Source organism: Oryx dammah, unplaced genomic scaffold (assembly GCF_014754425.2).
Source record: "Oryx dammah isolate SB20612 unplaced genomic scaffold, SCBI_Odam_1.1 HiC_scaffold_29, whole genome shotgun sequence".
Lineage (NCBI taxonomy): Eukaryota > Metazoa > Chordata > Mammalia > Artiodactyla > Bovidae > Oryx > Oryx dammah.
The window spans coordinates 25434989-25450969 of NW_024070213.1; the positions used below are offsets into that span (position 1 = coordinate 25434989).

At 35.3% G+C, this 15981-nt stretch overlaps 1 protein-coding gene across 2 annotated transcripts in view; it reads right to left on the bottom strand.

Annotated features, from left to right (window-relative positions):
* Positions 1–2356: 2356 nt before the first annotated feature.
* Positions 2357–15981, bottom strand: part of LMO3 (LIM domain only 3) — a 61295-nt gene continuing 47670 nt past the window's right edge. For both annotated transcript variants that reach the window (XM_040235272.1, XM_040235271.1), the window contains exons 3-4: positions 15733–15858; positions 2357–5249 (exon numbers count right to left, since the gene is read on the bottom strand). In XM_040235272.1, coding sequence (XP_040091206.1) covers positions 5144–5249; positions 15733–15858 — 232 coding nt within the window. In that variant the 3' untranslated portion in view covers positions 2357–5143. The remainder of the gene's footprint in view (positions 5250–15732; positions 15859–15981) is intronic.

Here is a 15981-nt window from a genome sequence, read left to right on the forward strand (position 1 = left end):
GAATTCTAATTCACTTTTGATTGCAATTATCTGAACCAAACACGAAACCTAGCTGATCCAAGAGGACTTGGACTTTACAATGTTGAGCACGCTCCGAACAGGAATATCTTTGAATTTCCTTTTCAGGAAACAGAATTCTTTTAATTAACAACATTTTAAAAGTTTCAGTATGTGTAATTGTTAACACCTGCTATGTGTTGCCAACAGATGTTTCTTTCTTACCTAAGGGAACTGTTATAATTATTCTATAAGCTTAGTGAAATGGCATTTACTATGATAGTTGGAAAACTTTAGTTGGTGACTTTGTAATATTTGGCTTTTCTTTTAATCTTGTTCCCTATTACTGCCAGTCCCCACACACCCTACCCAACCTGGGTCCCCAAAGGCAAAAATGTCCTTTTTTTGGGAGGGGGGTTGCTAAATGTTTCAAAACTGGTCATGCATATTTTAGTGGTTGTGAAAGTTTTCTGACATTATGTGTATTCTAAAACATTGTAAAACTGTACTTGTGTTTTAGCAGCTAATCCGCAGTGTTCAACATGAAAGTTTTACATCTTGATTGTAAATATAAAAATATACCTTTTAGAAAGGTAATGATACTCTTCCAGTAACTTGGCTTCAAAAGAAGCTACAGCAAAAAATGAGATTTTTCTTGATTTTTTTTTCAATGATGTATATTGTTTTATTTGTAGTAGACTTTCAGAATTCTTCATTTATGATACTAATCACACAATTACCTACAGGCATGTGTTAAATATGACCCTAGTTTCAGTCAAATAATAGGCCAATTTCAAACAATGAATGGAGGCAGCTCCATTTATAATGGCTGTTTCAACAGAGCGCTATCGTCATCATAGTGATCTGAGGGTGACTCATTAATTAATTGATGTTCTTTTTTATTATGTGCTATTGAGTTAATGAGTAATTTGTGTGAAATAATTCTCTGAACACATTGATTACTTGAGATATTTTCTGGGGCTTTCATATCAATGACGGGCTGAATAGGTAGAATATGGTATGTGCTTTTGTGTGCTCATTGCTGCTAGGTTTGAGATAAGGACAAATCAGTGCAAAGACTCCCTAAGGTGGTCGAATGTAGGAAGTATCCTAAGGCAACCCTCAGGAGGTTGAGGACACAGGGCAAGACATGTCACGTAGTAGGTACTCAATTAATGTCATGTGAAAAAATGGCTGTATTAAAGCTTTGCTCCCATTTACCTTGCTTTGCATTAAAATCACATTTAGGAAGGATCTGTAATGGCATTTTTAAAGAAAAAGTAATAATCAAAGGGCTTTTGCTCAAACTGTATTCAGTGTTAATGGTCTATTACGATAAACATGCAGATTGTTTTACCAACTTAGTTAAGTGAACACTAAATATGTTTGGCCTGTATCATTTCTATGAAATTGTTTAAATGTCTAGTCAGAGAGTGGTTTGCCTCAAGTGACAGTTAAAAGGAAGCCACTTGCAAATGATCTGTTTGACTACAGATGTAATTTTCAGCACCCTGGTTCAGTGAAGGTAAAACATTTCTTCCTTGAAGAGGTAGGATTTAGTTGAGTTTTGTGTTTTAACTCATTATGCAGGAGTGAGGAAATCTGAAATTTAGTCTGACAAGAGCAAGATGGTTGCTTTCAGAAAGATCACTTAAAATTTGTATAAACGTACAAATTTATATCCACGAATTGCTACCTTCATTTTGACAGTTTTATTTTCCGCACAGAAGTTGAAGAATCTAGGCTACTCCATTTTGTCAGGTTCCGGGAAAAGAGCCCTTGGAAATCCAAGAGCCTTTGGAAATCCCCTGACCTCACCCACCACCTGCGAGCCAATCAGCACCCGTGGCCAGCCCAGGAAATGAGAACCAATCAGAACTCAACACCTAACCCTTCACCAGAAGGTGACCAATCAGACCCGGAGACTCCCGTTTTTTGAATTTTTCGCCAAGAATACCCTATATAAGCAATGTAACCCAGAGCTCAGGGCTCCGCCCTATAGCCACTGCTTTGGTATCGGTGGGAGCCCCAGCTCCAGCTTGGTAATAAAAACTCTCTTGCTTTTGCATCAGATATTGGCTCCCCGGCGGTCACTGGGAGATTTCGCAACTTGGGCATAACAAAGTAAGTAGCAATAGACTACCTAGATTGGAGATCCTGCCTATAACATTTGGAGAAAGCATTTGGGGTACTTTTTTCTGCTTCTGATCTATTAATACCTTTTGAAAGTAAATGTCCTTATACACTTTTTTTCCTTTTGCATACAATGCTTTCTAGATGCCATCTTAGACTTTTGCCAATTAAGCTCAAATAGTGTGATGCCCCTTTTATTAAAAACATAAATCCAAATATAAAAAAGTGAATGAAAGAAGCCAGCAGATATTTATTAAGCAAGATGGAAGTGAAATTACAAACACAGGTCAGCTTTTCAACTCAGCCAGCACTCTGGTGGGTGGAGGAGCGTGGTCCTTCATCACAGTCAGTCTACATGAGATGCACGTAGGCAGCTTCCGCTGCTTGAGGAAACCAAAGCTCCATCGGAGGTGTCCTACTGGAGCCTTCAGACAATAAGCTAAATGACGTCAGGGTTACACAACACAAAGAGGAAAGTTGACAACAGTTCAGGGACTCTGAGGAGTCAACACAATAAGCTTAGTACTTCAGGTCAAAAATGCTACTATTTTCAGGCAATTAGCTGTCAGATGGCCTATTTCTATCTTGTTCCACCATTTTATGGAGATTAAAGATAATCTAAGGAGATTAAGGCCTTAATCTTTAATCCAGGTGAGTCATTTTGTTTATAGAAAAAGCATAAGAATGAATTCCCAAAGGATTAAGCAAAAGAAAAGGCAGTAAAAACCTTGTTTGGTCTTTGGGTGGCAGGAATAATGGAACAGCCTCAAGAAGCTGAGAGAAGTTTGTTCCCAATTTACAAGTATTTTGACATATTGATAAACATACGCAAAAGCATTTAAATATAAAAAAGATCATTTGCAAAAAGATACTGACAATTTGAATTTTACACTCACATGAATTTCAAACAACTCTTAATGGGGACTAGGAGGGCTGCTTTAGTAAAACCACTTTTCACATATCTCGCCCACCTTCCTCCCATTTGTTCAGTTTTGTTTCTTTTTGGTTTTGGCTATGCAAGTCTTTTCATGAAACAAATGTAAGTTTCTAAGGCTAAAATAATAATTTTGTGGACCGCATACTGCTATTTTTGAAACATCTCTGGGGTATATCTCAAATTTGGAAGACACATGACTTGAACACTCTTACCCATGAATCCTTTGTAAAAATACATACCGTTCACTTTTCACAGAACCATCTTCCTAAAAATGAGAGGCAATATCCAGATCCACATGCATGTTCATAGTAAAGCTTTGTTTTAAAACAACTCAAATCCACACCAGAGTTATTTTCAGTTTAATATTTTGGCCCCAAATCAAAATTCAGGTATCACATTTAATTTTCATCTGCAGTGCATATTCAGCAGTACAAAGTAGGGATGCAACTAACACTGGGAAATATTGTTTCCTATACAAGTGATCAATATATATAAAAAAACGACAGTCCACAGAACTAAAATTTGCTCTAGTAAAATATGCTTCATTGTGCCTGTTATGGAATTAGGTCTGTTGAATAGTTTGAATACAGGGAGCAGAAGCAAAGAAGCAAAGTGTGAACAACCCAGAAGAAGGGAACACAGTTTCATCTTTATTTCCTTAATTGTAATTTAAATAATCAGTCTCCATAATTCTTCTTTCTAGAACGCTTTCTTCTTTATCAGCTATCATGTAGGTAAGGGAATAATTTTTCACCTTTCAAAAATGGAATGACAGATTTCAGCCTAAGTGTGATCAATTCTGAATGGTAATTACTTAGAGAAAACAACGAAGAGTAAGACACATCAAACTTTGAAAGTGTTCACTTTGGAACATTAAAATAAGTGGCAGGTAAATACAGAAAAATATATAATCACCAGTTCTCAGCTCTTTATCAATCCCTTTCTCTTCTTCTAGAAGATTCTGTGAGCACTACGTTGCTCTGATCAAAAGTGACTTAAATCCTCAAATATCATCATAGCTTCAATGTGCATTATCATGATTCCAGTAGATTCACACTCAAAACCTTTTAGTGCCAGAGATGCTTCAAGCCATAATGTTATTATACCCTTAGCTCTTATGGAGAGGTCTGGGCAAAATTTGCACAAGAAATTTATCATTTTAAGATTATCTCATAATTGCAGTAACACTTTTTTAAAGTAACCCTTTGGAAAATTTTAAATGATACCCAAAGGCACTAGTTCACATAAAGGGTGAATGGCGCTGAAGGAAACAAAACAAAACCATCGACTAGGTAAAGAGCACAAAAAAGGATATTAAAAGGAAAACTGTTAAGCTTTAAAGTTATTCTAAAAATGGCACTTTTCACGTTGGTAAAAAATGAAAGTGCTTTAAGATGAAATTTTTATGCATTATTTTAAAGCTGATCTTTAACCCCCTGAAAATAGGGAGTTATAAATGAGAACACTGATAAGACTCTAAATCATAGCGGCACTAATAGTGGATGTTGCTAAAATGCTTTGTGTGTCTTTCTTTTTCTGTATTTTTAATGATGCTAGACTTGTTTAATCTGTACGGATTATTAGTGAGATTTGATCTTCAATTCTTTACTAGAAAGTTACAGCTCATTTAAAATAGCTGGTAGATACAGAAAGCATAAATATACAGTAAGTTTAAACACTGATTGTACTAAATGCAAGAATACAAAGAAGCAAACAGAACACAAATGGTAACACAATAAAACTGTATTACATTTGTGCTTCAAGTATTACAATACACTATATACAATAGTCCAAAATAAACATCTCATGCCAAGTGACACAAAGAAACGAACAGCAAGCAAAAAAATCCAGCAATATGTACAGTACTTTTTTCTTTAATAATAAACATTCAACTCTGAACTGGGGCAATTTCACTACATACAGATGCAGTCCGCCTTTTATTCCATATGACCATCCTGCTTTCCTATATCTACGCTATTCAGTTGGTTCCCGTGTCAATTCGTATATACACGTGGAGCAAAAAAAAAGATAAAAGAATGTAGTGCTTTGTACTCTTAATGGGGTGATGTTGATAGATCAGCGAACCTGGGGTGCATAACCTTCTTTCATTAAACCTTCCTCGTAGTCCGTCTGGCAAAGGATCATGTTATTCTTTAGGAAAAATTTATCTCCAACACAAAATCTGAAAATATTTATAAAAATAAAATGGTTAAGATGACTTCATTCAGATCTCTAATTCTGAAGATTTCTTTTCCTAATCATCATTTCATATGGTAATTTCCTGAGTTTGAAACTTTGGCTTAGAAAGTTGCCGTTATTGTCAAAATTAAACCATCCAGGTCATTTAATAAAACACTGCACACAAAATTTGAGATCCTACTTTTATACATAAAAATCATAAGAACATTGAGGAAAACACCTTGAGCAGCATAGGTTATATTTTTTTCACATATATTGGAAAGAAAAAAAGAACTAACCTGTATTTACATTCATTAATACGGGAGACCTGGGTTTGATCCCTGGATCAGGAAGATACCCTGGAGAAGAGAACGGCTACCCACTCCAGTATTCTTGCCTGGAGAATCCCACAGGCAGAGGAGCCTGATGGGCTACAGTATATGGGGTCACAAAGAGTCGGACATGACCATGCAACTAACACACACATAAAAGAAAGAATGATAATATTTCACCGCAGTGATTATGGGAACTTTCATCACTGACCGTTTATCTAACTTTATTAAAAAAAGTAAAAACATTAAAATGAATCAAATGATTAGAGAATAGCCAATTTTAGAGCTTCTCATTTAAAGCTTCCTTTTATTTCCTGTTATTAAAATGTGATTAACTTCTGGTAATTTGGAAGTGATTGTTCTGAACTGAAAGCTGTTTTAGCATCAGACTTAGATGCTGGGCCATGGTGCTTTGTTTGTGGCAAGTTCACTAACTATGAAATAGTAAGTGGATTTCTTAGAGTACTTCCAATTAGACCTAAAGGAGTACCTGATGAACTTCTTAATACTGATGTGATAAATAAACTAGTTTCTAGTAGCTAATTATAAATTTTATTCTATAAAGCATTGTTTAATGTGCAAGATCGTAATGTGCAAGTGCTCTTTTTGTATAATTTCCCAGTGGTGACACTTTGGACACAATTAAGGTCAGAAATAAATGCCTGTGCTGTTTCCGGTACATTTAACAATAACGTAACTCCGGGGAGATCTGTATATATTTTTAATTGTAACAATTTAACCTTCAAACAGCAGTGTCTGGTAGAGTTGACCCAGTAAAACTACTTGTAATTGTACAAGTTGACCTCACTGACCTTTGATAGTGGTCCCTCTTTATCAGATAGTCAATTTCAAATGATGTTCAGGCAGAAATCTTAGTGGATAGATTAAATTGTGTCATGAAAGCCACACTTTAATGTTTTGTGAAGTTGAAGGTTTAAATGAGGAGCAGTTGGGCTGATTTACATTTGCAAAGATTGGAATGCTAGACAAACAGTGAACCTATTTATTTTCCAACTGGGTAGCTTTGGAAATTTATCCTTATTCTAGCTAAGTAGATAGAGGGGAAAATAGTGTAATAAAAAAAGTAGATTGAAAAGAATTAGCTTTCCTCTTAAAGGAAGATTGGTCTGTTTATTTGTGGAATTTACTTTTTTTTCCCCAGGATTACTGCCTGCTGATGATGCTGATTGAAAGTACAGGCTATGCCCTGATCTTGAAATCCTGCAGTTGTTTGTGGTCAAGGCTATTCGATACAATGGACATTCAAGTCTGGACTTCAAGTATATCTTCTTTTTATTAGTTGCAAACTATAAACATGAAATATTGTGCTTAAAAAGTGATGTTTGGATAAACCAGTTTTTGTAGATTATCCTGATCATTAGGATATGTTGAATAAAAGGAAATATTTCTTTTGTTGGGCAGGCCTAAATAGGCAAATTAGATACTTTTCTTTCATGTGAGATTATATAAAATAACGTGCAGAATACATTTGATTACTGTTCAAATTTTTCACTTTATATTAATGATGAAATTAATTTGAATTGATTAATAAACTAATAAAATATCACATCAAAATATTCTTGTGTTCCAGGTGATGTTATTGAATCTTATCTTTTCCTAAAAACCAACTAAACTAGAAATACTTTTTCAACTCTGTACTGTCTAAAATTATGCTTTAATTTTTAAAATAAGTCTCTAAATTCTATTTGCTATCAAATAAAAATGTCATTTAAAAATTTTTTTGTTTTGTCATGTTGTGTCATGCCATTCTTACCTTCAGGGGCCTTGAAATGTAGATTAATAAAGTCAGAGTAATTATATCAACAAAAGCATTGAACCAAGAGCCTGGGGATTTGGTACTGAGTGCTGTGGTTCTCACCTACCCAACGCAAGATATAGGATGTATTTTATACTTTCTCTGAGTCATTTCTCTGTGGGTAAGATAAAACAGTTACATCAATGAATGGTTCAAGTTCAGTTGCTCAGTTGTGTCCGACTCTTTGCGACCCCATGGACAGCAGCATGCCAGGCCTCCCTGTCCATCACCAGCTCGGTAGGAATGTTAAAATAAGAAGTATATCAAAGGCAGAAAGACATTTGAGTTCAAATCCCAACCTTCTACTCATAATATTAAAAATGAAACTTCAGGATTTTTGTCTTCAACATCAGTAACTTTTGTAAGTTGGTAGTAAAGAGTAGAAATGTAGCATGTAAAGCCCTCCCTCAATGTTTGGAATGTAGGTAATTAAAATAAACACCTCTTATAAAGTACTTACCATGTACTAAGGCTGAACATGTATATAGATATAGTCATTGCATTTATTCCTTAAATCCAACCGATAAAATATTAACATTGTCCTTTTCAGATGAAAAACCTAACGTCTTCTCCAGAATTTTTAAAACCTGCTCAATGTTCCATAGCTAGAACGTGTATGGTAGAGGAATGAAAAGCACCCTGATCTCTTTGGATTCAAGATTCAAGCTTTTATTATTCACAATAGCCAAGATACGGGAACATTTCAATGTTCATCAACAAAGGAATGGATAAAGAAGATATGGTACATGTACACAAACACACACACACACTCTCTCTCTCTCTCTCTCTCTGGAATACTACTCAGCCATAAAGAAGAATGACATAATGCCATTTGCAGCAACATGGAGTGACCTAGAGATTATTATACTAAGTGACTTAAGTCAGGCAAAGAAAGACAAATATCATATGATATCGCTTACACGTGGAATCTAAACTATGACACAATAAACTATCTACAAAACAGAAACAGAATAATAAAGTATGGACCTTTAAAAATGAGTGCCTATCATTCAGTGAGATATAAATGGAATTCATCTAAAATATTCCTTCCTGAAATATGTTGTTACTCATATGTTGTCAACTGGATAAAGTACATTTTATATGTGTATCAATTTATACTTAAAGGTCAAAATGAAACAGAACACAGGTGAGGAATGTCACACATATAAAACTTAAAACAGCCTTGGAAAGCTTTGGTTAAGAGCTGATTATGATTGCTTTGCAACAGGAGCTGTTATCCTCCTTTAAAATGTTCTATACACAAACGATGAAATTAGAGAAACAGCAATGCAGATATCAGACATCTAACAAAATGATCTACAACTGTGATTTTGTAAGAAAGGCTAATTTCCAATGTTCTATAACCAGATTCTGATGCGATTTAGCATTTGTAGAAAAACATTATAAAAATAGTGATGGCCAGAGGATGTTGAATGTATGTATATTAACAGGTCAGGCTAAAATTCTTGAATATAAACATATTTTTTTTATAATCTAACCCTAACTGCTTGTGATACAGTCAGTTCAATTAATTCTGGCATCATTAAAAAATATGTTAAGGAATAAAAAGATGCCCAATCAGTTTATTAAACCATCTAATCTTAATGTTTAAAAATTAATCGTAGAATTAATTACCTGGTATTTTGGAGTAACTACAGTTAAATTCATATGGTCTTAGATACTATAAAAGTACAGACAGTAAGTATAATTAAGAAATTATCCCTGTAAAATGTGGGGCTTAGAGTGGTTTTGAACAGGTTATCAAATGCCTCTGCGAGGAAGCCTTCATTTGTGACATCCTTTCTAAGAATGAAAATGTTAACTTAGTCATCTTACTTCCCTAAGATGAGTGACTGTCAATTATAATTAATTTCCATTTCCACAGCACTTTGGAAAGAAAGGGAATCTAGTCCATATCTCCAATATTTCTACTGTCCTATTTAGCATACCTCTGTTACTAAAAGATGGAGATTTTGATACTGTACTTCAGTAAGAAGTGGAGGTTATACACTCATTGTACACTTGTGAACAAATTTACTGTCTTTTCCCAGTGACAGCACAGTTGTCATCACCCAGAAACAATCTTCTCTGTACCAAACCACACTACCCGTATCCCAAATCCTGCTATAAATTATTTAATATCTACCACACTTCACTCCACTCTATCTACTCGCCTTTATATCCACTTACCCCTGGACAGGGGCTTCCCTTGTAGCTCAGATGGTAAAGAATCTGCCTGCAATGTGGGAGACTTTGGTTCAATCTCTGGGTTCGGAAGATCCCCTGGAGAAGGGAAAGGCTACCCATACCAGTATTCTGGCCTGGAGAATTTCATGGACTGTATAGTCCATGGGGTCACAAACAGTCAGACATGACTGAGCGACTTCCACCCATGGACAGAGGAGCCTGGCAGGCTGCAGTCCCTGGGGTTGCAAGGGTTGGATACAACTTAGCGACTACCACCACAGTCAGCAAAGAAAATACCCACCTTGAAATAGGCCCGGGTCCTCATACTGGATCTGAGTCCAGAGACTAAAAAACAGACTTTCTTGGTTCAAATTTTGAATCTACCTTTTTCTATCTGTGCAATCTTGGGCAAGTTATTTAAATTCTCTATACTTTCATTTCCTTATCTGTTAAATGAGGCTAATCATAGTGACTACTTGTGGGTTATTTTGAGTACTAAATGAGCTGGCACACATATAACAAAACAATGTCTGATCAGCACTGTATGAGAATTTGCTACCATTATTATTTGCTACTGACAATCTTCTCCTCTTTGCTTAGCTGTTTCCTAGTCAGGGATATTTCTCCCCTTTTTTCTACCTACTTAAATTCTAGAAATTCTTTTTGGGGGGGGATATAGGAATAGGTGAGTAAGAGGTATAAACTATTAGGTATAAAACAAGCAACTAGGATATGCTGTACAATATGAGGAACATAGCCAATATTTTATAATAATTTTAAATGGAGTATGCCCTTTAAAATTGTGGATCACTATATTGGGGCTTCCTTGGCGACTCCATAGTAAAGAACCCATCTGTCAATGCAGGAGACACAATTCATTCCCTGGGTCAGGCGGATCTCCTGGAGGAGGGCATGACAACCCATCCCAATATTCTTGCTTGGAATATCCCGTGGACAGATAAGCCTGGTGGGCTACAGTCCATAGGGTCACAAAAAGAGTCAGACACAATTGAAGCAACTGATCACACACTATATTGTACACCTGTAACTTACATACTATTACACAGAAACTATATGACTTAGCACGCACATACTTCAACAAATGAATAAAGACTTTTTAGTTTCCATTCCTTCCGTAAGTATTCCCTGACCACATCAACTCATTCTGATCTTTTCCAAAGCACTTACTTTTTGGTGTATCATTTACTGTGGCATTTCAAATTCTCTCATGAATGTGTAACAGATTTCCCACTCAGAGTGGTAGTGCTGAGGTAAATGACCTTGAGTTAAATTTTGTTTGAACCTTTTGAAATACCACCATAAACTATACTACCACTTGAAGTGGGTGTTCCATAAATGTTGGTGAAGACAGACTTATTCTAGAACTGAATACTTCAAATAACAACGCTATTTTTGATGAATAATTTCAATTTGGATTCATGTTGACTTTAGTTCACTGACTTCTTACCTTCACAATTTCCTCTCTCTGTTCCCTATTCCTCCACATCCTCACCAAACTACTCCACAACTACCAATCTCTGAGCCTCTGTTCATTTCCAGAACACATTGCATGGATTCATACCTCCATGTCTTCCCTCTGCTCCATCTATCTGGAAAACCCTTTCCTCACTGCATCAAGGCTTTCTCACCTCCCCTACCCCACTACCAGACACACTTCCTACACCCTAAGCAGTCTTAGAGAATCCTTTAAAATCCAGCACATCAACCCTTTGATGCTTTCATAAGAAGGACAAAAGGGACAGACCTCTCTTCCCTCAGTATAGATCTGCTTTGTATATTTAGTAAGCAGATATTTACACTCTTCTCTTCTGTGATTCTTTGATCTCCAGTCTCTTCTATAGTTCTGAACACCTCTAAGACAGAAACTAGAATTTATTCACCTCTGTTTCCACAGAGCCTAGCACAGTGCTTTCTTTTTTTTCAAATGTCACACAGTTATATATATTTGAGGCCATTTCTTTCCAAACGAGCACTTTTTTCTCATCTCTTATAAAACCATCACTTAGCTTTCTAGAATGTTCTGGGGGGTGGGGGGGTGGGGTCACTCATCTTTAAGAAATTAACCAGAATTTCCCAATTCTGAATAAGATTAAAGTTATCATAAAAGGTGCTCAAAATAATCTTCTTCTGGTCCTTTCAAAATAGATACACTTCTAGATATTTTAAAATTCAGATTCACACATTTTTAGCCATGAAGTGAAGAAGTGTTGGTCATTCAGTCGTGTCTGACTCTTTGCAACCCTATGGACTGTAGCCCTCCAGGCTCCTCTGTCCATGGGATTCTCTAGGCAAGAATACTGGAGTGGGTAGCCATTCCCTTTTCCAGGGGATCTTCCCAATCCAGGGATTGAATATGGGTCACTTGTATTGGAGGTGGATTCTTTACCATCTGAGCCCCAGGGGAAGCCCATTTTTAGCCATACCCTTTTACTTGAAGGACAGAGACCACCAATCCTGAAAGTTCACTGTTACTACTACCTTACTCAAATATTTCATTTATTTATTTATCTTTGGCCATGTAGCATGTGGTATTTTAGCTCCCCAACCAGAGATGGAACCCACACCCTCTGCAGTGGAAGTGCAGAGTTGTAACCACTTGATCACCAGGGCATCCTTTTACTATCTTTTTTAGGCATTCAGCAATGCTTTATATCTTACTGATACTTTGATTTAAAAGTTAAGATGAAACAGCTTGCTAAATGATTGTTCTTATTGTTGTTCCATCTCTAAGTTGTGTCCAACTCTTCTGTAACCCCATAGACTGTAGCCCACTAGGCTCCTCTGTCCATGGGATTCTCCAGGCAAGAATAATGGAGTGGGTTTGGGATTCTCCAGGCAAGAATACTGGAGTGGGTTGCTAATTCCTTCTCCAGGGGATCTTCCTGACCCAGGGATCGAACCCATGTCTCCTGCATTGGCCGGCGGATTCTTTACCACTGAGCCAGCAGGGATTCCCACTGCTAAATAATACTCATAAGCATTTATAATATCACAATTTCAGATATCAAAAAAGTTTGCTTAAGGGAAAGTGTCTATAAATTACCCATTGGTTTTGTGTGTCACTTGAAAAGGTGTATTACTGGGACAATGATTTAGCTACTATGAGTACAGGCTCCTGTGGTGAATGACTTTATTGGGGAGATTTCCCCAAGCAAACATTAATGTAAAAGGAGAGTCTCCTGTACTGAAAACCTTCTGGATTCAGAGTAATACAATTTGTCTGCTTTGCTTGACTGATGAAGATTAGCTGACTTCTTGCATTAAAGGAGTTTGTCTTGTAGGGATGGAAGTGACAAGACAATAACTAAGTGCTAATTGTGCATAGCCAGCACTAAAGATATGCAGTCCCATTATGGCATGTAATAAATGAAGCGCACACAGAAATATATTAGGTACTTTAATAATGATACTAGAACAGTATTTTGCAGCAATAAGAAGGTGAACAGTTTTAGAGTCAAAATTTAGGAGTATTTGTCTTACTTGACTGAGTTCCACTGAGGAGACAAACTTAATTGTGAATGCAACTTTTTATTTCAATAGTGAAATAAAATTGATATACGATTTGTAAATAGCATTAACAACCTACAATTACTTTGCATCATAATAGAATTTAGGCTGGGCTTAGCACTTGAATGATGTTTTAATTTTCTGTGTAGAACATGGATAAAATAGGTAAGTCTGCCTTAATAGAAAAATGGATGAAAGGAATAAACAGGCAGTTTCTTAATAGAAAAAATATCAAAGGGCTACTAGTAATCAAATAAATGCTAATTAAAAATGATAATAAGATATCATCTTTCATCCCTCAAGGTGACAAGGATATCTTTTAAAATAATAATTCCCAGTGTTAGAACTTCTATAAGAGAATACATTATTTTTTCATTTCTGGAGTAAGGATAATTGGTATAATTTTTCTGGAGAGCATTTTGGCACTATATAAAGTAAACTTTAAACTGTTATATGCTTTGTCTAATTAACCATGTGCTTGCAAATTTAGCTTGACACAGATTTCAGTATTTGTTTATAAAGTCCATATTAAATTGATGATACTGATAGTATAAGAACGAAAAGATAAAACCTACACATCTGATGATAAAAGACTGATTTAACAATATATGAAGCTCTATCCATAAAGCTAAACACAAGAAAGCTTAAAATATCATAAAATAATTTTTAAAGGAAGGTAAAAAGGCTCACTATATTAATGAAAAAGTACAAGTATCAAATATTAGGATTCTTCCTTGCTACTTTCCTTTAAGATGTTTAAGTGTGGGTATAATATAAAGCATATGTTATGTATCACTTGTCATATGTGCATAGAAAAATGTATGACTAGCTACACATCAAAACATTGAAATAATTTCTTTCAGAGTAGTGAGACATGGGACAATGTTATTTTACCTCCTTATTTTCTAAATTTTCCACCATCAATCTGTAACATTCTATAAGTAGAAAAGCAGTAAATATTAGAGCTAAAGAAAGGTACCTCTATTGTTAGTAAATGTTTAGTGGATCAATTTGATAAGTAAACAAAAAAATTCTAAATTTACTATTAATATACCTTTAAGACATATGCAAGGTAATGAATCTATAAGGATGTGCAGGTATTTGTATTTTTGTATTCCTATCTTTTTTAATAAAAATATATACATATGCCAATTTATTTTTGGCTAAATGTCACTACAGACTGAATCAACCTACTATGATTCCAAACGTCTATTGGGAAGAATCAAGATGCTGCAGGGTGACTTCTTGAATTATTTCCTGGGTCAATTATACATCGTGAAGTATACTGGGCAACATTCTGAACATCTACATTTAGCAAGAGATATCTCCTGTAAAAACCAAGTTAGTGAAATATTATATGGTTAAAAATAAATCATAGATATCAAGGTAAAAACTAATTTTTGAGAACCTATTATATTCCTCATATTTGTAAGTTTTTTTCATTTAATTTTCAAAATCTGCAGGATAGGTGTTATTGTCTGCATTTTAAGGATGCACAAACCAAACTCAGAGAAATTAAGCAACAAACTCACGCCTGCACAGCCAGTACATGGTGGGGCTGAAATCTGAATCTAGTTATCACTGTAAACACATGTTCTTTCCACTACTCTACAGCACCACATAAGAAGATACTGCATTTGACAGTAAAATAAGGCCAATTACAGTAACTGAGAACTGGACAAAACTAATTGAATATTTATTACATTCAGGTGTTTTCACCGACGTGCTGAATTTATTTTCATTAAACTCCATCAAGCACAGTAATTTTTGAAATTTATTTTATATTTAATGTATTTAATATTCTAGTATCCTCTGCATTTATCACATAAAACAGGTATCATAGTATATAGCTCCCACTAGAAATAAAATTTATAATTTTCACTTTAGAAAAAATGGAATGAAATCATAATACTTTGAGATGAGAGAGTTCTCTGAAATGGACTAATGTAACTCTATTTTGTTATAAAGGAGAAAACTTGGGTCCAGAGGACTAAAATGGTTGGTTTATGCTCATATATCTTGTTAGAGAGAGTCCAGACTGGAATTTAGGTTTCTAGATCCCCTCTGTAACATTCTTTCCATCCTTCAATGCTGCCTCTCTGATACTGATAACTATATCCAACCTAGTTCCCAAAGAGCTTTGAAGCAACTTTAAAAGTACATATACAACAAGGTTAAAATTCAAGATTAGAAATCAAGAGATAGAGCAACTGTATACAAGGAAAATGAATACACACTGCTTGCGACAAATTTCTGTATGTTTTCCTTTGCAAATTTGTTGTTCAAACGGTAAAGATATTTTAAATTTACTTTTTAAAAGAAAAACAAGAGAAAAGAATGAATAAGAAGAGAAAGTTTTCTATAAAGTTTTCATATACTTAAGTTTTCATCTCTTATCATATCCTGTTCTATGATGCAGTTCTTTGAGGGACAGAAGGACAGAATTGAGACCTTTATCCTTCTCAGTGATGTGTTTCTGGACTTGAATGAGTTGTTGCAGAAAACAAAAATGCTGAGATAAGTTGCTTTAAGTAAAGGGTACTAAAACAATTCCCACCATTAAACACATAGCCAACAAAGGGAGATTTACCTTTTTTTTAGAAGCCAGAATGAACTGTGCTTACCTCTGATTACAAAGCTGACATGCAAAGCAGTCGAGGTGGTAAACATTGTCCTTAGCGCGCATCACCATCTCAAAGGCAGGGATGAGCTTACTACAAGCAGCACAGTTTCCCGTTACTCCGAAGAGCCTAGAACGATAAACATTTTTTTTTCAGACTCTTCCAGGGAAATCTGATTTGCTGACCAGAAAAGATGCTAATAATACCTTGTAAAACTATCAATACACAAGTGAGCTTTATCCTACGTGTATA